This window comes from Rhinopithecus bieti, unplaced genomic scaffold (genome assembly GCF_001698545.2).
Source record: "Rhinopithecus bieti isolate Rb0 unplaced genomic scaffold, ASM169854v2 scaffold_29928, whole genome shotgun sequence".
NCBI classification, from domain to species: domain Eukaryota; kingdom Metazoa; phylum Chordata; class Mammalia; order Primates; family Cercopithecidae; genus Rhinopithecus; species Rhinopithecus bieti.
The window spans coordinates 2614878-2636239 of NW_016814053.1; the positions used below are offsets into that span (position 1 = coordinate 2614878).

General features: G+C 42.2%; 1 protein-coding gene across 10 annotated transcripts in view; it reads right to left on the reverse strand.

Annotated features, from left to right (window-relative positions):
• Positions 1 to 3088: 3088 nt before the first annotated feature.
• The window catches only part of TRIM9 (tripartite motif containing 9), a 121002-nt gene continuing 102728 nt past the window's right edge, over positions 3089 to 21362 (reverse strand). For 2 of the 10 annotated variants that reach the window (XM_017849533.1, XM_017849535.1), the window contains exons 8-10: positions 9649 to 9952; positions 7242 to 7404; positions 3089 to 5176 (exon numbers count right to left, since the gene is read on the reverse strand). In XM_017849533.1, the coding sequence (XP_017705022.1) occupies positions 5114 to 5176; positions 7242 to 7404; positions 9649 to 9952 (530 nt within the window). In that variant the 3' untranslated portion in view covers positions 3089 to 5113. Of the gene's footprint in view, positions 7405 to 9648; positions 10349 to 10789; positions 11273 to 13799; positions 13989 to 21362 lie in introns of all 10 variants that reach the window. The other 8 variants (XM_017849531.1, XM_017849529.1, XM_017849528.1 and 5 more) reach the window with 8 other exon arrangements.

Consider the following 21362-nt stretch of genomic DNA (forward strand, 5'->3'; position numbering starts at 1 on the left):
TGTAGTTTCTCTTCACACAGCTATAGTAGGGTGAAGAAGTAACAAACTGAAAGGCCTAGACTGAGGTTTCTGTATATCTATTTAGGTGCTTTTTTTGTTCACTCATATTCAGTACTCCAAATTCTGTGTTTATCCAAAAAGTTGGTTCTTCAGATAAACACAACATTTAGGTAGCCTCAGTTGTATGTGATGTATTATGCCAGATCCAAGCTTCCCTAAACACCAGACTTAGTGGAAATGGCTAGCACATATTTTGAGAAATACATACAGGTGTCTTTAGAGTGTTCATATAAATAATAAGGTAGTGTGACCAGAGGATTTGTTTATTATAGTTCCCTTGATTCATAGTCAGAAACCTGGATTCAATAGCAAGCCCTCCTGTCTTCTCAGTGAGTTGAGTAGATAGGCAAAAGATTAATGCCCACAGTAGAGGGAGGAATAAAGGGACCTCATTTCTAGAAAATAAAATGATTTCTTGCAAATCACTTAATCACTCCTATAAGGAAATATGGGGAATCAGAAGTTCCATTAACTTTAGTACCATGAGAAGAGTAAAACATAACTAATGTGTTTCATTAGGTAGTAAACAGAAGAGCAGAAAACCAGAAGAGAGATAGAGTGATGAGACCAACAGAGGAAGAAGAAAAAAGTATCATGGTAGAGTGGAAATGATGGTGTCAGCGGCCCACCTGGAGCCACTGCTGCAAAGGCTCTGGCTGCAGGGGCAAGGTGAGCCTGGGGCTGTGTGCTCGATGGAGCCAATAGGGGCTGGGAACAGGCGAGAGCCCTGCTCCCTACTGAGTTGGCAGGGCGAAAGCCCCATGCTACCAGGCGCAGCTACAGCAGCCCAGCCATAACTCTGGACCTGGGCATCCCTGTGCTCTTGGGAGCCTGGGAAACTCCCCTCTCTCCATAGGCTTAGAAGTACCTGCTCCTGCTCCCTGGCCTCTCCTTGTTCCTGGTGCCCACTCCGGGCTGGAGCAAAGCTGTGGTCAAGCCCGGGTGCTGTTGGAACCGCCCCCAGGTGTGTGTGTGCTCAGGACAGCACTGTCACACCAGCCTTCTGACGCCTCAGCCCCCTCTGGACTTTGGGTGCTGATGAGCATGGGAGGGAGGCTGAGGTGGAGCTGAAGACAGCTCAGTGCAGGCCTGCAGGCACCCCTCAGCATGAACTTCCTGGGTACTGTGGAAGGCATGTTGATGGTGGCAGGAGACAGTCATGCTCCTGGACAGAAAAGGGCAGGTCCCCGGTGAAACTGCTACCTTTAAGCAAGGGATGGCCTCAAGCCTAGGGGCCAGGCTGCCAGTTCTGGGGCGAGTCCGTGGCCCAGAGTAAGAACTGATGATGCTTTTTCCAGGCCCATCCATTGCTGCCTATGGATCAATCAGTACACACTTCCTTCCTTCTGAGCCCATAAAAACCCTGGGCTCAGCCAGACGTTGACACTACCAGCAGAAAGGAGTTACCCACTCTGGGTCTCCTCTCTGCTGGGATCTGCACAGACATCAAGGTCACCTGTCTGTGGAGGGAGCTACCCACTTCAGGTCTCCTGAGAGCTGTTCTGTCACTCAGTGAAGCTCCTCTCTGCCTTGCTCACCTCCAGTTGTCCATGTACCACATTCTTCCTGGATACAGGACAAGAACTTGGGATCTGCTGAATGGTGGGACTGAAAGAGCTGTAACACAAACAGGGCTGAAACCCTCAGCCACCACCCTCAGCTTGCCATGTTGCAGGTGATGAGAAGGAGAGAAGAGGTGTGGCTCTTCTGGGAGCCCATACTTAGGGGCTCCTGGAGCCAGGGCTGTGACAACCTCTTTGGGGCTCTGTGGTTCCTGGTGTCTCCAAGCTTCTGGATGCCACCACATACCCTTCAGCCAGATGCATGTTCCTGTAGTGGAAGTTGTGTGCAGTACATCTGGTCCAGCCATAGCCTCTTACAGAGCCAACACCTGTGCCAGAGCTTGGAGCTGCCTGCTCTCCCGCAGCAATCAGCATGCCTGGCTGTGTGCAGTGGCCAGACCCAGAGTTCACTTGCCCACACATCCCTTGCCATTCTGTGGCTGACTCACCCTTGGCAGGTGTGGGATCCAGGCCGGTAGTGTGAGCCGAGTGCAACCTGCCAGGCTGAGTGGGCAGAACGAGCCCAGCAGGTGCAGGCAGTACTCAGACAGAAGGCGCTGCCAGCCACAGAGGTTTTTGGCTGGTAAAGTGACACCCCAAGGATTCCATGACAGAAAGAGGAATGTGCAGAAACTGGAATGAACAGAGAGCAGTAGCAGCTACCAACTGTGTACTATTCTACTCTGTGAGGTTATAACTCAGACCATATATTTGTAGGTAATGTTTTACCTTTAATCAAGAAACAAAGCGTTCTTTTTAGTGGCTATCAATGTTAGGTAGATGATTAATGTTGTAATTATTTAAAAACAATGGTATTGTTTCACCATTCAAAGAAATGTTAAAGGAGCTAGGTTTGAAAGTTAGTGAAACTCTGTTTTGCAGTGCTATAAAACTGCAAGCCAAATTTGTGGCTTTTTAAAAATAAAGTAAGCCAGGCACGTTGGCTTACACCTGTAATCCCAGCACTTTGGGAGGCTGAGACGGGCAGATCACAAGGTCAAGAGATCAAGACCAACCTGGCCAACATGGTGAAACCCTATCTCTGCTAAAAATACAAAAAAATTAGCTCGGCGTGGTGGCGTGTGCCTGTAGTCCCAGCTACTTGGGAGGCTGAGGCAGGAGAATTGCTTGAACCTGGGAGGGGAGATTGTAGTGAGCCAAGATTGTGCCACTGCACTCCAGCCTGGTGACACAGCGAGATTCCATCTAAAAAAAAAAAAAAAAGAAGTAAATCCCCAATGTTTGGAGGCAGACCCCAAACATCTCCACTGGACATTTCGCATGAGGTTAAATTTCAGATGAGTAAAACCAAAAAGCAGTGCCACATGCCCAAGGAAACAGGAGAAAGAACACAAGCCCCCCAGAGCTCTGGGGGCCTTTTCAATGAGACTGTGCTGAAGAAACATCGCTCTGACAAAGGTGAACTGTCATCCCCAGTAGAAAAAAACTAAGACATTCTAGAGACATTTTGTTCTCTCATAAAAATCATTTATTGGCACACCAGAAATGACAATTTTTTCTAGTATAGTAGTTGTATGCATCTGTAATTGCAATTCCGTGTAAACTACATGTTACAAGTCACTAGAAATCTAATTAGCAGGATGAATTTAATAAGGAACAAGAGGAACTATGAGTCTACCACGGCCCAGCCATCGAGTCTCATTGGAGAGTAAATCAAATATCAAACTAGTGTTGTCCTGCAACAGTTTTTCTGTAGCCACAAGAAAAACCAAGACGCACATAAACAGGATAGCACCCATTCCATAAATTAGGTACACTTAACTAGAAAAAGATTGTAACTGATAGAAATAATCTAAATAAAGTAAGCACAAAAGTAAATAATTAGCTATTTACATATATTCCTTTTTGCCAAAATTTTGTTAGCTTTCCCATCCTATCTCTTCCCTTCTATTTGTTATTCTTGTTTTTTCATGGTGAATTTCTTGGCTCACTGAAAAATATTTAGACAACTAATTAGAACTTCTTTCTGGGTCCTACCTTTCCTAAAACTTCATGTCAAACTAACGAATTTCAAGGGTAACCTATGTAAGTCTATCTCTATATAGAAGTAAGATGCATTATTATTCTGCTATCAGTCATAGTAATGACATACAATCCCACGTTTTTCCAAACATTATTTGGACTACTCCAGAAAATTAGGCTGTGAATGGCAGCAGAGTGGATGGATTTTTCATTCATAACAGGCACAGGTAGTCTAATGGAGACAAGCATGTTTATCCTGAGAATGTGAATGCTGTGGACTGCAACTCAAGATCCCCCATTACTGAGAATGGGTCCTTTGCCCTCTGGTCACTCTTTATTTTTTCAACTATCAATTTTTAAGGCGTGGTATCATAGCAGCATCAGCAAATAAGAATGCTGACATCATTTCTACCAAGAAGGGCTCTGTGATGAGTGGCAGCAGGTACCATAATTAAATAGTGCAGCTGAAAAGGCATTGAGTTGGTACATTTCTGGTGCTATGCCCAGAATGTGTGGATTTTTAGCATCATTCTAGGAAGCCTGAAAGATCTTGCCCATGAGCCTCTTTGACCCTTGCCCATTTCCCTTCTAGTACATATGACAATTTGTAATTATTTTATTTTTGCTTTTTCTCCTACTGGAATATAAGCTCTGAAGGGCAGAGACTATGCCTGTCTGTTCACCACTGTGTCCCCACAGTGTCTAGAACATCATGTTCTAGTGTCTTGAACAGTGCCTGGTCAATAGTAGGTTCTCAATTCAAAGCTTGTATTAAATAAACGAACCAAATCATTGAGTCCCCTGGTTTGCCTGTGTCTTAGAGACTTTCCAATTTTATACAATGGCCAGGGTTTCTGGCCTATCCTAATTACAGGGCCATCCTAATGATCCTACCCTGATGTGAACCTGTGTAGCAGATATTTTTGTGCTTCAATGAGTAGTAAAACTTCTCGGTGATAGATTCACTCTCCCAAAGCTGAGTTCTGCAGAGCTAATGCTACAGGAGAGGTAACAGGGCAAGAACATTTTAGGAGGTAAGCTGTATGCTACAAATTCAGCTCATTCTTTTCTACCTCCCCCTATAACCTCATTGTTTGATAGAAAGCTTAAGAAAAAAAAGTTAGCAGGAGAATTTTCTCCTGGCAGTGCATGTCCAGTAAGTCACCAAAAACCTGATCAGAAAAGAAAGAAAATATAACTCACCTACATAAAAAATTAAGTTAAATAAAAGCAAAATCTGGGAGTGGGAACCAAGTGACGTGGTGGACTGTCTAGGTCTTTTGTTGGTTAGAATTGTTGGACATGGAAGCGGAAGCAGGCATGACAGCAGAGGAGAGGTTGAAAGGGAAAAAGGCAGAGCTGTGGGTGTGAAGACTGCAGAGGACCAGCTTTTCTCTCCTTCTCCCGCTCCTGCCAACTCTGCACCCCACCACGACTGGCTGAGCTCCTTGCTGTGGCTCTCGCAGGCGGAGGTAAGAACAGGCAGCTGGCGCCTCCACGGCACATCCTTAGGCTATTGATGCTCTGCTGGAGTAGAAGTCGGGGACTGGGAGCCCGGTGTGCAGCGTGACCTGGGGAATGAGACTGTGAGTCCTGAGACGCATCATGCATCCCCCTGTCCTTTTACACAGTGCACCGTGGGTGTGTCCCTAACTCAAAAAGTGTTCTGTTTGCTTCTCTTTAAACATCTAGGCTAGTAGGCATTAAAGGGAATTCAAGAAGAATCCTGCCTATGGTAACAGGCTGCTCACCATGGCGGGCTCTCAAATCCTGATGACATTTGATTATATGGTTCTCAGTCACCTGCCTCTTTTAAAGGATGCTGGGGAGATTGTGTTCCTTACAACTGAAGACATAAGCTTGGTTTTCAGGTAGCAGAGCCTGCTGGCCACACAACAGTGACCACTGCCAAATCCATGGATAGAGGACAGGTTTGCAGAGACAGCCTTCCCTTATTACTTGTCCACTAGTTATTCCAATTAGGGCAAACATTTCTTTCTGGGGTTGCACAGATGATTGCCAGTTGTGAAAAAACATGACATTATACTATTTCACCAATTTCTGTATATCCTCAAACCTCAGTGGATAGCTATGGATAAAACCAGAACCATTTCATGCAGTTCTTGTCCCTGTCTTCTCCAGCCCAAGAGTCTTTATCAACAGATAATCAAAAGGTCCTGAAAACCCCTGAAGAGCATCTAGTATGAAATTCTTTGAAAGGGAAATGGCTAATGTGAAAATCCCTGAATGAGGTTTTCTGAGACTCGCTTCTAGGGTAATTTATGGTTTTTCTTTAAGTGTAGAGTCTGAACTCTGAAAGATTAGATTCCAGCCTTCCAGAAAACCCCATCTCCTTGCAGGAAGAGAGAAGGGCAGGGGCGCTAGTTTGCCATCAGTGTTACTGCACATACTGAAACACAACAATGAATTTTTATAAATAGTTTCCAAGGCTGGTTCTGGGTAGGGCAAAAGTCATCTGTAGTGTTGTAATTCTCAAGCCCTATCTTAAGACAACCATTTGTGGAATGAGGCTCATAGTTGCTAATTAGAGGCCCAGCTCAGGAGGGAAGTCAAACCCTAAGTTCTGACAGCGGCTGGCAGGGCACGGCTCTTCCTCCATGCATGGCTCTGGTCCCCCTCTGGCCCCAGGCCAAGAGTCTCTCCACCATTCCTTGCCCAGGCAAGGACCCTCATGCCTTAGAAACTGTGTACAGGCTGTTCCCTGTCTGGAAGGCTCTACGCAACTCACTCCCTCACTCCTTTAAGGCTCAGCTCACGGGTAATTGCAATAAGCCCCACCTACACTGACCATCCTATTTAAGACTGCGGCTGCCCTCCCCAACCCCAGCTCTCATGAACCCTTTACCCTACCATTGGTCTTTTCTCCACTGCACTAATCACCTTCCGACACACCAACTGATTAACATTTGTAATTATGCTGACTTTTTATTGTCTATCTCCTATCACTAGGATGTAAGTCTATGAAAGCAAGATTTTTATCTGTTTTTTTTTTTTTTTTTTTTTTTTTTTCACTGATGTATCCCAAACACTTATAACTGTGCCTGGCACATTAAAGGCATTCTATAGATATTTCCTGAATGAATGAGAAGCTGTTGTTTTATTCTATAATAAATAACAATTAACTAACTTGTAGGTAGGGACTATGTTTTCTACCCCTTAGGACCTAACAGAGCCAAACAAGAGTGCAGAGAAGATGCTCAGATTTTCTGATAATGATACTAAAGCATCAGTCTTACACCCTCACCTCTTCTCAGGCACTCCTGGAGCTTTGTTAAGTCATTCCATTTGTTTTCATGCCAGTTGGTTAAAGGCTTTCATATCTACTTAGAGGTGGAACTAGAGCTACAGGGATGATCATTAGACAACCATGAAGAGAACTCCAGTTTCCTACGTGCTATTAACTACTCTGTGTCCAAGTATAAAGAAGATGATTATGCTTGGCGTGGAATAATAGCAGTTGTCAAGGCTGATCCCTTTCTCTCCTCCTCTCCTTCATGTCTTGGTCTGGGCCTTACGCTGTCAGCTTCCCTCTTTCCGGTTGGATTGAACAGCCCTGGGTGTCCTTTGAACCGGCAGCCAGCAACAGCTGTTTAACCTCAGGGGCAGGGTGCTTACCTGCACGTTCCTGTTCAGGCTGACCGCAGGGAAGAACAGGCCCTCCACGTTATCAAATGCTATGGGACCTTGTTGTTCATCGTTGATAAAAAATGTCAAGTTTTTTCTATTTAAGTCGAGGAGGACCCCAATTGTGGCCCCTTTTGTGATCCCTCCCTCAGTTCTGTAGGAAAAGAAAAAAATTGGGGTTCACTTGCTTGTGGTCACTCTAGAAGCTCCCCGCTTTTGTGTGGTGAAACCAGTGTCTTGCAACCTGTTTATAATCATCACTACCCCAAAACCTTTTCCCTAATCATCCCTCGCACATAAATTTTAATATTGCAGATATACTGTATACCTGTTGGTACTGTGTGTATATCTGTGCTTTATATATAAAAAGAGTATGATTTTTTTGCTCCCTCCCGCCACCATCAATTTTCACTTCCTAGGGAGAGATATCCGCCCTTGTGAGTTGCTCTGCTGTTGCTGAGAGTGAACTCATTCATTAGGGTCTCTACTACTGAGTCACAGCAGTAGAAAACCGAACATTAAAGACCAGGAAAAAGTCGCCTTTGGGCTATCAGAGCTCTGACTCTAGGAATGTTGCACACTTTGTATAAATGGTGTAAATTAAATATCATTCAGTACAAAGTGACTTAATTTGAAAGTCAAAATAAAGAAGCACTTTGGTTGCACCTAAACCACATGCATGAGAAATTGGATTTGGGGCCTTACGTTATCCATTAAACAGAAAAACTCATTTCAGAAGGATAGTAATTTTTTCGCTTGTTGCATTTGAATTAAGAACTTAGAGGCTGTCTGTGAAATGACAGCGCTGAAGAAGAGGCTTCTTCTCTGTACAGTGAAATAATTATACTCTGAGATGTAGTGATTTTAAGGAACCTGCATACAAATGCCATTTTACAAAGAATTGTGTCTTATGCTTCAATTGATGGTTTCACAAAATGCCATTAAACATGGATGATCAGATTTGTCTTTTCTGTTTTTTTGAGATCTAGGTATATTGAACTTCATTCTCATCTCAGCAGAGCACAGGAATTTGTGTCATTCATTTCCTCTTGCATGCAGGATACAGACTGTACATAGTCATTAAAAGACAGGTTACAAATTGCCTCTTGTTAATTCACAGGTTTAACAATGAAAGCACAAGTGACAAGCAGTTTGCATGCAAGCAGATGTGTTTAGCATTAAGAATGTTTTTCTCTGCATAGTTTGATGGTTATGTCATTATTCACTCCTGCACTTCAAAATAAAGATGCTAAAAGGGAAAAAGTAAGTGTGGCATTTGGGTGATAGCACTGGAAATCTATTGACAAAGAGTTCCCCAAAATGCCAATCACTGAAGATAAGCACTTATCTACATCCAGTAGGATTTGCTTTCATGGTGAAATGGTGTGTGTGTTCACTTCAAGTGACAGCGAATAATACACATTTGAATGCTATAGAAACTATCCAAGGGAAAAGAGGCTTTAAGAGTCTACAGGCTGGAGAAGGGTCAGTGATGAGCATACAGAAAAAGATAAAACAGTGGAGTCCAATTATCCTACCACTGTCTGACTTGCTTTCCCTTTGATCTGGTTGAACACTACTGTTTTTTTTTTTGTTTTTTTTTTCAGAGACATTAATGAGAATGTATCTTGGAGCATAAGGTGGACCAGGGTCCACAGTAGAGATTTCTCTGCCTAGGAAATTTGTGAAAAATACATTTGAAGAACACAATCAAATGAGAAAGGAAATCCATTATAGTATGTGTTCAATTATAATGATATATATTTTGGTGGTAGAAGAAAACCTCAAGGAGATTACTATCTTTCCTTTCCTTAGCAAACTGGGTGCTCTGAATTAACACAGTAATGAGAGTTCTCTTTAAAGTAAAAAGTCATTCAAATTGGCATCCATAAGCTTTAGTTTAATGAATCGTAATAAGAACAATGGCTACTATTTTCAGGTGCTTCCAATGTAAGGCATTTTCACATATTTCATTTAGTCTTCAGAAGATTCCCACATGGAAAAATTTTATTATACTAATTTGATGGATTTGGAAACTGAGGTTCAAAAAAACGAAGTAATTTGTCCAAAAGTGCTTTTCTGATAAGTTGTAGGTCTGCCTGTTTCAGCATCCTGTATAGTTTTCTTATAATGAATATCTATTGGGATTCTTAGTTTCCAGCCATGGGTGAAATACAGTAATGAAGGGAGTAGGAAAGTACTCAAGTCTCTATCATTATACAAAAAGTAAACCACCAGCATGGACTCAGCTGAGGCTCATAGATTGCCTGTGCTACTTAATGTAGACCACCTGCTTGATTTCCTTAATATGGTCTATGTAATAGGTTTTTGAACTGGGGCTCTCACTCCTGATCAGAAGCCAACGTGAAGAAGGCTTGGTTTGGGGGCTGCAGGGTACCTGTTGGTGTGCGAGTTGTTGTGCATGAACCAGCTCCGGTTATTGTCCACATACATTGCCCAAGCTTTGTCGTCCTTTCCTAACATCACATCCTTCATCACGTCCATGCGAGCCACGCCAAAGGCAGGATCAGGGTGGTTGTCATAGCGATCCACCGTGAGCTCCCAGTAGTGGACGCCCTTGGAGAAGCCAGTCTTCCCTAGCACCACCCGGTCATCATAGCTACTGCAGGTCACCGTCAGGTTGTCATTGGAGAGGATGATGTCCGAGTGCGCCGAGCCAGGGTCGAAAGCAAACCAGGCCACTGGGAACAACAGAAGGGAATCAGGTTATTAAGACAGACCCAACAAGCTTAGCACCATAACATACTCCTGGGCGGGTGAGGAGCGTTGTGTAGCGTTTTCATGCTGCCATGCAGGAAGGAGGCGTCCAGGGCCAGGGCAGACAGGGGCACGTCCTGGGAGTTGGTACTCTCTGCACCAGAAGCAGACGGAGGACACACGACCGATTCAGCAGGGGTTACCTGGCTCAGACTGCACTCCCAACCAGGTGATCCGGGAGTGAAGTGGCATCGATTTTGGAAGGTGCAAGTCCCTTCACCTGGTGACTGGCAGAACAGTGCACCAGAGACATAAAGGGAGAGGGGATGCGCTAAGATGCCTGTGTAACCCCTGAGGCGGGGAGGCTAGGAGCTAGAGTCCTAGATGGAGGAGGGATAAAACACATGGAGTGAAATCAGGAAATATCCCTTCGGCAGAAGTGCTAACATCTAGTTGCTTTGAAGTTTTCCTTGGCTCTAGTGAAAGCTCACAAGCTGCGAAGCTATAAGCAACATAAACTAATTTTCATAAGTGATTGTGACTCTATGTAGGACAGGTTGCTGTCTGCATAACTTAAAAAACACAGTTTGCGTGCTACTCCTGAAACTAACACGTCAGAAATTTTGCTGGAGCAGTAGGTATTTTGGACATTAGGTGCAGATAGAATGATGTCTTTGTACACATTGTTATGCCCCAAGTTCTAAATGCCACCTATACATATCACACTCGAGAGATGTCATTGCTGATTTATTGAATCTGTGAGACACCTCACATGCACTTTGATCTTTGCTATTGGGTAACAGAATAAGGTTATTCCATACCTGCCAACAGCTTTTTAATGTCAACTGTTGTCATTCCAAGTGAAAGGCATGGGGGAGAGAGATAGGAAGCAAAATTGACATGGATAAGAAAACGTGTCTCTCCTGAAAGACTAGTACCCCAGAAGGACTCAATTTAAAACGTCACATATACTAAACAGGTGCTCTCTGACTTGTACCTTTACCCACATTTAGTGCTCATAAAGAGTGCTTTGCATTGATGTATGAGAAAACCGGGGGAAAAGTAAGCTTTGAGGCATCACATTAAAAACTACAGGCATCTTTTCCATTTTTTAAGAGTTTGAGAAACTGCTATAATAGGGTTAGAATGACAACTAGACAATTTTATTGATATAAGACAAGCTGCTGCCCTTTATTTTGTGAAGGAAATTGAGCACATCAATCACGTAAGTAAAAGATAACAATCACAATAGTTATACTTGCCTAATTGAGAGTAAGGTGCAGATTGTGTCTCAAAATTGCATCCTACAAAGAGATACTACACATCAACGCTATGAAACAACAACCAGGTTGATAAAAATTACTTGTATACACTTAAAAAGCACCAGTTGAATATAGATACCAGAGGCCTGATCCATGAAAAAACAAAGCCCTTTTTATATTACTTTACTTTGTTGGGTAAAAAACTGTCTCTCTGCTCTTCTAAAATGAAAAGCACATCCTTTTACCATTTAATAAATCCTTCTCCAGTTGATCCTGAACTCTGTAGCTGAATTTTTCATCTTTCCAAGTTCAATCTTTTCCTCTAAAGTTTCCACAGTAAGAAGGCTAGCTGTTTTAAAAATGAGGAAAATGTGCTTAATTGAAATGGAGAAATCACTGGATTTTGATAAAACTCTGCTCTCACTATTCTATGCACTTCTGACTCTGGTTATGCCAAAGGTCTTCATTGTGACTTGAGCCCAAATTAAATATAACTAAATGTGTAATGTAATCCATTTGTTAATATATACATCTTATTAATAATTATTAATAATGATATGACAAATGTGTTAAAACTGCCTCCTCTGCCTCTTAGAAGAGAAGATCCTTCTCACCTGAGGGAGAGGAGGAGGGATGGTAGAAGTGGGTGTGGTCTCAGAGATATATTAGAATCCCCTGTGGAACCTTTTCAACCATCTCCCTTCCCTAAGATTTGGATACCTGTACCCCATGAGAAACTGTATTGGGTGGGGGAAGACTGCCTAGTCTTAAAATGTTCAAAGCTGTGTGATCTACAATTTCCAGTGGTGTCGAGGACTGATCTAGAAAATGTGGTTTTGATGAACACTGGGGATAAAGGAAGGATCATTTATTTTCTATTTAGTAAGGCCTTTATATGCTAATTCCTAAAACATTTGCAGGATAATGTGCTGACTTAAAAGAATTTTACAAGAATTAAAAAAGCAACTTATATAAAAAAGGACTAATGGTTGAGTTAAAAACAAAATACAAAAATTATGATCTTACTTTCGGTTAGTTTGTTTTTCCTCTGGGATGAATTCACATGGAAGAGAATCATTTCCTCCCATCTCATGGCTGATTTTTATGTTTCGTTTCTATCAATTATCACTTCAATTCCTATTCATGTGTTAAAGCACAGTGAGTATGGAACACCTGGAGTTTTAAAACCGACTCTCATATTCAACATTGGAAATAAGTTTGTAGAATCTGAATTAGGGCTTTAAAAACTTTTAAATGAATCATGCCTTGTGCAACTCTTTTTTTCAAAGCAAATATTCTGAAATCTTTTCACACTATTTTAAATACACTATCATACATTTAAGATTCAACAATACAACTAGAATAATGCTCTTAAATACACCCATCAAATATCCCAAAACTCACATTTCATTTTATTCTTGAGACAATATACATTACAAAGACTGTAACATATTTCAGTACATTAGACACAAGGGAAAAGAGTTTCATAACAAAGCATGTTGGGAAGCCATAGTGCACAGAAAAACAATAAGAGACATAAAAGCACAAAGAAAAATGTCATTTTAAAGAGAGCTTGAAGTCCCTGCATCCTTTTTGCACTGTCATGCTGTGGCCTTCTTCATTCCAGAATGTGGGATGAGCAAAAAGAATAAAATAAAAAACAAAAGAAACCTTTGGAAATGTGAAATGTGCATCATGTGTATCCATGATTACAATATAGTCCTGAAGAGATCAAACAGGTCTGCATCTTAGATATTTTAAGATTCTATTTGCTAGGCAGTGTTCGCTACAAAGGAACACAAGTCTAGCTTTGCTGAAATCAGCCTTAGGCTCTGTCACAACTGGCTTGGCTGTGGGAAACTTCCAGGAGGCCAGACTTTTTGATTACTCAGATCTTTGGTCATTAGGCATTAGGAGTTAAGGGTTTCTAATTCAGCCAGCAGTGATCCCACCCCGTTGCTAGGAAAACACTCAGCCAGGAGCCCCACTGTCCTAGCAGTGAGCACAGGCTTTTGCAGAAAATGCTTTCACTTTCTGCTCTCTGGATTGCCTGCTTTATAGGATGCTTTCTGCTGTTGGTGTGTTTTTACTTTTATTTTACTTTGTCAATAAAGATCTCTTGAGTCTATGTTTAATCAGACCACTCCAGGCTGGATGCACTGATCCAGTCTCCCAGACACTGCTGGTTTCCTGGATACAGAAGGGCTGCAAACATTACTGCCACGGCCTCCACTCAGCCAGCACCTGTGCCGTGCTATGCCACAACATGTGATGACAGAGCGGGTTATCCATGGTGGTACCAGCTTGTGCAAAAAGAGTAACTTCACTCATGACTTTCTGATGCCGTTATACATAGACCACAGCTCCATGGTTGCTCCTTGCACCACACAAACAAGAACACCACAAAGCTCCACCATCCCGAAGCTCCTCATACCGGAAGCAGGCCACAGACACAGAGACTAGCTCATCCCCCTCACCACACACATGAATGGCAAGAACAAAACACGCGTTTCAGAGATGCCTTCAAGGCACAGAGATCAAGGGGAAAGGTCTGAGGAGCTCAGCTCACCCGGTGCATTGAGAGACTGTAAAGAGGAATGCAAGCTCAGCTGGTGGGGTGAGGATCGGAAATCAAAGTAGGATCTCCCGGGGAAGCTGGGTTGTAGATTAAGGGTGGAGGAGAAAGGACTCATTCTACGGAGCGGCAATCTTTCCGAAGGCACTGGAAAAGGGAGGGTCTGTTCTTCTGAATCTGTGTCTAAATGTAAGATCAATGCAAACTAGAGATCAGAAGTCTGCTATGTCCCCGTGCATGGTTCCCCAAGACCTGCCTTAACAATGCATTCATACAAAGCCTCATCTTTCCCACAGGGTGCCACACTCAGGCATTTACAAAGCCAATGTGCCTGGGGGCAGGGAGGGAATTTTCGGCAGATCAGGACCCGAGACCAGAGGACACCTCCAACATCATAGGCGATTGTTGTCATTTTCTCCCAATTTTTAGTGGTAGAAAATTGGAAGGTTTCCTTTTAATTAAATAAAATATTTTTAGTGAATGTACAAAATGTAAAGGCAAATTTTACCTATTGATGACCAAGAGGATATTATTTTACCTTCAGTTGTCCTGGGAGTTACTACCTATTCAACAATGGCCTTTTAAAAGGTTTCTATTTAAGAGATGGTGATTTTTTACAAACTGTTTCCTGTTCCATATTTTCCCCTTTCTCTCCTAATGTGTATTTTTCTGTTAGATGGATGAGCTGCTTTTTCTACACTAGCACACTCCAGACTCTGTCTTCAAATAGGGGAGGAAATGTGGGGTGGTCTAAGGAAGACAGGGCTGGACAAGTAAGCAGGCAAGAAGCCTTACCTTCGTTTCTGAATTATGATCAGACTCTAGGGATGTCACTTGACCATCTTTGTTTCTCTAATGATAAACAGACTGTAGGCAGTGGTGAGGTGCATTGGTGGCAAAATGTCTGTTTCTGTTCAGATGGTCAGGTTTGGCCTGAGGATCATTATTATATCAGACTAAAGACTTAACCATTATTTGATCCGGTTTTAGAAGGGCATGAGTTAGTTTCTCTAAATTGTTAAAATTGCTCCTTTCTATTTTGTCAAACAATAGCTGGTTCTATGCGTGGTGTGGTCTAGTCAGAGGTGGATCTTTCACCAATTGAAGCCTTCTTAACATTCAGTCTAATAGCAATAATTTAGGAAATACAGATGGTAGGAAGGTAATATTCCATGTCCAAAATCACAAAGGAACTTTCTTCTCATTGAAATAATAATTTCGTTTTTGTGACCAGAGGGTATTTCTGTGAATGTTTTTCTGGTTTGAATCAGTTACCAGCAATTCTTTGCTGGACATACACTTCTATCAAAATGCTACTCTGCATGTTCAAGCAAAAATAACCAGGGTGTGTATGTGTGTAGAACATGATCCTCTGTGAAGAACTCAGACAAGGGCGATGGCAAGTTTTAATTTAATACCTCCAAGAGTCAGCCTCTGCACTCACAACACTAAAGTTAGCTTTTCAGGCTTTACACTTATCTGTGGGGGGATGACTTTTAAAAAATAAAAGTATAAACCAGATCTCCGAGAAAAGGAATTGCTATTTATGGAGTTAAGACTTTGTGTTTCCACTAAGAATACATTTAAGTTTTATTCTACCTAAACTTCATACGGGTTGAATGACTTAATATCATGTATTATCATTTCTTTCTTCAGATATGATGAATCAAAAATTATTTGTTATAATCATCTTAAGGGGAAATTAGCCTTTGAGTGTAATAGAAAAATTCAAAATACAACACCCAAGCGCCACAAACTGGCATGGGCTTCTTTTAAGGAGCTAAGGCATTTACAACCATATTTATGTCAATGCAAGATTTTATTTATTTATTTATTTATTTATTTTTTATGCATTATTTATTATTTTTTGAGACAGGGTCTCACTCTGTTGTCCAGGCAGGAATGCAATGCCACGATCTCAGCTCATTGCAACCTCTGCTTCCTGGATCAAGTGATTCTTCAACCTCAGCCTCCAGAGTAGCAGGGACTACAGGCGTGAGCCATCATACTCAGCTAATTTTTCTAGTTTTTGTAGAAATGGGGTTTTACCATGTTGTCCAGGCTGGTCTTGAACTCCTGAGTTCAAAGCGATCTGCTTGCCTCGGCCTCCCAAAGTGCTGAGATTATGGGCGTGAGCTACCACACCCGGCCTAAAAAATTTTTTTATTAACAAGAATTTGCTTGGAAATGTATTTTTCACTAGGTGTGACAGTCAATTCATTATATTGAAAATATTTGTTGCTTCAAAATTTAATGGAAAGGACATATAAAATAAGATGAATTTCAGAGTGTACTGAATTCCCAAGCAGTCATCTGAAAACCAGTGAAGAGATGTTTACTGAACGCAGACCTTGGGGAGTGTATCTAATCCCATCATAAATTGTACTCACCTTTTCTATTCTCAGCACCAAGAAGAAGTTAGAGTAGGTGATGGCACCCCTTTGTAGGGTGGGGAGTGAGGGTAGCTATGGTTATTCACGGGATTAGTAACTTGACACTAAGATGGTTATGGCTCTTCCTATCCTTCCATTTGGATCCACTGTTTACTGATGACCCAATTTTCCTTGACTCCTCTCACTCTTGAATTATGCCCTCTAATCAGGCAAGTTTATTTAACATCCATATTGTACAACCATTTCATTTTTGTTTTTGAGTTTTTTCCCCATCTATGACCTCCCATTCCCTACCAGCTGGGCTTTTACCGTATTTTCTCTAAGTAGCTCTTAACAACAACAAAAAATCCTACCTTGCAATGAGAACTTTCCAAATGAATTACAAGAGAGATACACTTTCCAACTGATCCCAGCTTGATTAAACAAGCAATTCTCCCCTCATACCCTTCCCCATGGGCGTGTAGTGCACACGCTGGGTCAGCTGCCTATAAGTCATCTATACCACTTCACATTACCTTAGATTTCAGGAGTCTTAGAGAGAAGACACTTAATATCAGAGGCGCTGCCATCAAGCTTCCCCCTGAAGTTCCCTGGGATGAGGAACTCATTGCTTCCAGCCAGCTCCCTCTAGTTGGCAGTTACTGCTTATATTGATCTAGACATACCTCTTTGGGAGCTCCACTCTCCAATTGTAGCGTTACTATCTGGGGCCACATGGAACAGATCACTAGTTCTTCAAGTATTTGAGGCCAGTCACCAATCCTCTTTAAATCTTCCCTTTTCTGGGCTAAATAGAGTCAATGTCCAACCATTTCACTATGTATGGATTCCAAATCCTTTACTCTCCTGGTCATGCCCTCTGGACATGTTCAAAGGCATGAATCAAAGACAATATGACAACATTGAGAAGAGTATTGCCACTCCCTGGTTTAGCCAAATCACACTTAACTCACATTGAATGTGCACACACCTACTTAAGTGTGTATTCTGTGTTATGCCCATGGGATGCAGGAAGAATGCACACACTACTTCCTCACCTCCCCTTCAAAATACAACTATCACAATATGGAGAAGGCTTCTCAGCCATTCATATTCTATTAGTAAAGACAAAGAGGAATGAGGTTGTCATTTTTTTCCACAATACATGATACAAAGCTATGTTTCAGGTCACAGCTAATATGCAGGATAGTAATTATTATTAATTTTTAACTTTATAGTTCACTAGAGAAAAATGAGGAGCTCCTGAAGAAACTGTTAACATCACATCATGTTTCATCACATGCAGGGATCCCGTGTGGTTGCCGAGCTTTGCTGAGTGAAAGCAGTTCAGCAGGAAAGAGCAATGGAAAACAGTATGTCAGTGGCTGAATGTGGTGACTCTAGGCATAACTATAACTCTAGGATGGGACTGTGTTCATAACGAATAAGTATCAAGATATGCTTTCCATCAACTCTGTCAATGACCATCGTTTTCCTCTTGCTCTTTCCTGGACTTCTCTCCCTTCCCCACTAGGACTGGCTGGAGTCTGGAGTTAAGATCTAGATAAGGGCAGAGACCTCTGCTTAAAAAAAGCAATCAAGAATCAACAAAGCAAAGATTGGCTGGGGCCCACTTGTATTATTGACTGAGAATATCTAGGTGATGTATTCCTGTTTGGCCACCATATATTTCTTTTGTTTCTTTATTTCTTTTTTAGAGACAGGGTCTCATTTGGTCACCCAGGCTAGAATGTAGTGGTGTTGATCATAGCTCACTGCAGCCTTGAACTCCTAGACCCAAGGGATCCTCCTCCCTCAGACTCCTGAGTAGCTGGAACTACAGGTGCATGCCACTGCACCTGGCCAATTTTAAATTTTTTTGTAGAGACAAGGTCTTTTTATGTTGCCCAGGCTGGTCTCAAACCACTGGCCTCAGGCAGTCCTCCCACCTCAGCCTCCGTTAAGTGTTGAGATTACAGGCATGAGCCATGGCACCCAGCACGTATATTTCTTTTATTTGTTCATTAGCCAACGCTACTGAACACCTATCATGTGCCTGACAGTGTAGTAGAATTGAGCAGTTGGGAAACATAAAGTTGGCAGGAGACTCAACCATAAGAAAAATAATAATTTAGAGAAAATCAGTGTTATATATTATTGATTGCTTTTACACTTCTGGGGTGGAATTTCTTGACTGACTCCAAGTACAGAGTACTAAAGATTTTTGCAGATGTTGTAGAAGATTTGAAAAGGCAGTCTTTGGGGTGTTATTTTTGGAATCTAAAGAGGAAAAGCAAATAGATTGTGGTTGCTTATGATAGTGTATATTAATCCAGCATCCTTTGTATCTGGGAGAAGTCTGGGTTGTCCTCCTGTCTGGCAGTGAACAACTTTGTAATTTAAGCAGTCCTTGAGCCCAGGTCCAATAAGATGGTTGTATTTTGGAGCACAGTAAGGCAAGACATGTCACTAAGAATTGTACAGTGTTAAAAGATGAGTTTCAACTCAATTATAAACCAGCTATAAAATAATTTGCTTTTGTTGGGAAGATTTTAAAAGAGACAAAGAAATGAAGAATGAGGCTGTTTTTGTAAATGGTCTTATAAGCAGCCAAAGTCACAATTATGTCCAACTGGTACATGATTTATAATAAAAGGTGGTATTTTAAGCTTTCTTAAGTGTGGCATTAATTGCAATTGAGAAGTGAGAAACAAATCTGTTTTGAAAACCATCTTTTAGAAGAATGAAACAGCCTTTGCCACCCCAAGGACAGCTGCATACTTCATCACCAGGTTCTCCATTCCAATTTAGAATACAATGGCATTATTTATAAGGAACTATCATGAGGAGAACTGAAAATTCCTGTATTTCAATTAGATACAGAGGATTCCAAAGGACTAAACTGCTTTCTAGAGTATCAGTTGCAAAGCACACTTCCCAGAATCAAAAACGGGGTTCTGAATCTAATTCAGTCCTATGGAAAAATGCAAGAAATTCCCTGGGATATCATGCATGTGTCAAAATTTAAAAGAACAAAGTATCTCTCTTTTCTGGGCTCTGAAACCTATCATTATGCCTCTCACCTTGGATTTTGTAAAATTTACCCAAACATGGTCAGGTATGGTTACCTACCTTGAGAACTTTGTCCTGGAAATGCATATTCTTCTAACTATTTTTGGAGAGGCCCAGATGCTCTGGGTCAGGAAAAGCAGAGACAGAAAACCATCTTTCAGTAGACCAAATACATTTCCTTATATGATCCTTTATCAATCATTTTCTATTAGTGTTGAATTTTCAGTATCATAGGCATAACTTTAAGACTCATTATGACCCTTGGAGGAGGAAGGAGGTATCTAATGCTGCTTCGTAGCATTTTCTGAAACAACTTTCAACAGTAATTTTAGAGAGAGAAGCCACAGAGGTACTAATTGTAAAGACTCAGAGGTCCTCAGCTGTAAGTCCATGGTTTTAGAGATGACAAAACTGAAGTTCAGAGAGGCTAAGGGACATATCCAAGTTACACCACGGCTGTGGAGGGATACAACAGAGACTCAGGTAGGATCAATTCCTGGCGGATAAAATTTTGGGGTGATAAGACTACTGCTGCTCCTTTGTAACCCAGAAATATACAAAAGGTAAAGTTTATGCCACTGGTCCTAGAGCACATTCCAGTGGTCTCAGTGTGGATCACGGTTTGTGTAGAGGACCTAATAAACCTCAACTGTGTTAAGGATAAATCTTTTCTTCTCTAAACAGAGTGGTTAGTTTATGTAGTGGTTAGGGATTGGAAAGGCACACACATCACTGTCCTCCTTGTAATTTTGGCCAGAGGGATTAGATGGGCTGAGGTGTTGCCTGTAGTTACTCTTCTGACAGGTTCTTTGTTGCTCACAAGGTCACAGCGTTTCTGGAGGTCTCAGCACATCAGGGTGCAGTACTTATGCTGGATCAAAATCACTATTAAATATGGGCAAAGGAGCTGGGCACGGTGGCTCATGCCTGTAATCACAGCACTTTGGGAGGCCAAGGCATGAGGATCGCTTGAGGCCAGGAGTTTGAGACCAGGCTGGGCAACATAGTGAGACCCTGTCTCTATGGAAAAAGAAAAAAAAAAAAGCCAGGTGTGGTGGCGTGCCTATAGAGCCAGTTACTTGGGAGGCTGAGGCAGGAGGATCACTTGAGCCCAGGAGGTCAAGGTTACAGTGAGCTATGATCATGCCACTGCACTTTAGCTGGGTGACAGAGTGAGACTCTGTCTCTGGAAAGATAAATGAATGAATGAATAAATAAATAAATAATTGCAAAAAGAGTCTGGACAGATGCATCTGAGGCCAATTTGCATTCAGACAAATGGAAGCATACATAATTCTTTTTTTTTTTGAGATGGAGTCTCGCTCTGTCCCCCTGGCTGGAGTGCAGTGGCGCGATCTCGGCTCACTGCAAGCTCCGCCTCCCGGGATCATGCCATTCTCCTGCCTCAGCCTCCTGAGTAGCTGGGACTACAGGCGCCTGCCACCGCGCCCGGCTAATTTTTTGTATTTTTAGTAGAGACAGGGTTTCACTGTGGTCTCGATCTCCCGACCTTGTGATCTGCCCTCCTCGGCCTCCCAAAGTGCTGGGATTACAGGCTGGAAGCATAATTCTATATTCTGTCTGCACAATTAAATCTTTTCTGGTGCACAGAAGAAGGAGCCACCACACTGAAAGGGGCAGTGTGATGCTGAGAGTCTAATCGGGGATAAAGACATTTTAATCTTTATGAGTAACATTGTCTAGGTCCACTTTTAGAAAGCAATTTTTAAGATGTAGTTTCAAGAATCCCAACCTATTTGTCATTAGATAAAACAATCCTGAAAAATGCTGAGTAGATGGCTTGAGAGCCAGCCTTCTTTTCTTGAATTATTGCTGACTACCTTCTCCCCACTTTCCCTCCCAGTTAGGACAGGCAGGGCTGGAAAGCTTCTGTGAATAAACGGCTCCGTGATGTCAACCCAAGCAGGGCTCTGAGTGCCAGACCTCATTTGGTAGTAACTTTCAAAGGCCTCAGAGATGTAGCTCTGATATTCCTTTTCCTTCCTGGGCAAATCTTGTCACTGCTAGCCAAGAGCATCCACTGGTACCAGTGGGGGAAGGGCCTCTTTAGGTGACCTGCTCACCTGGGATGGGAGGGAGCTGGAGGAAATTT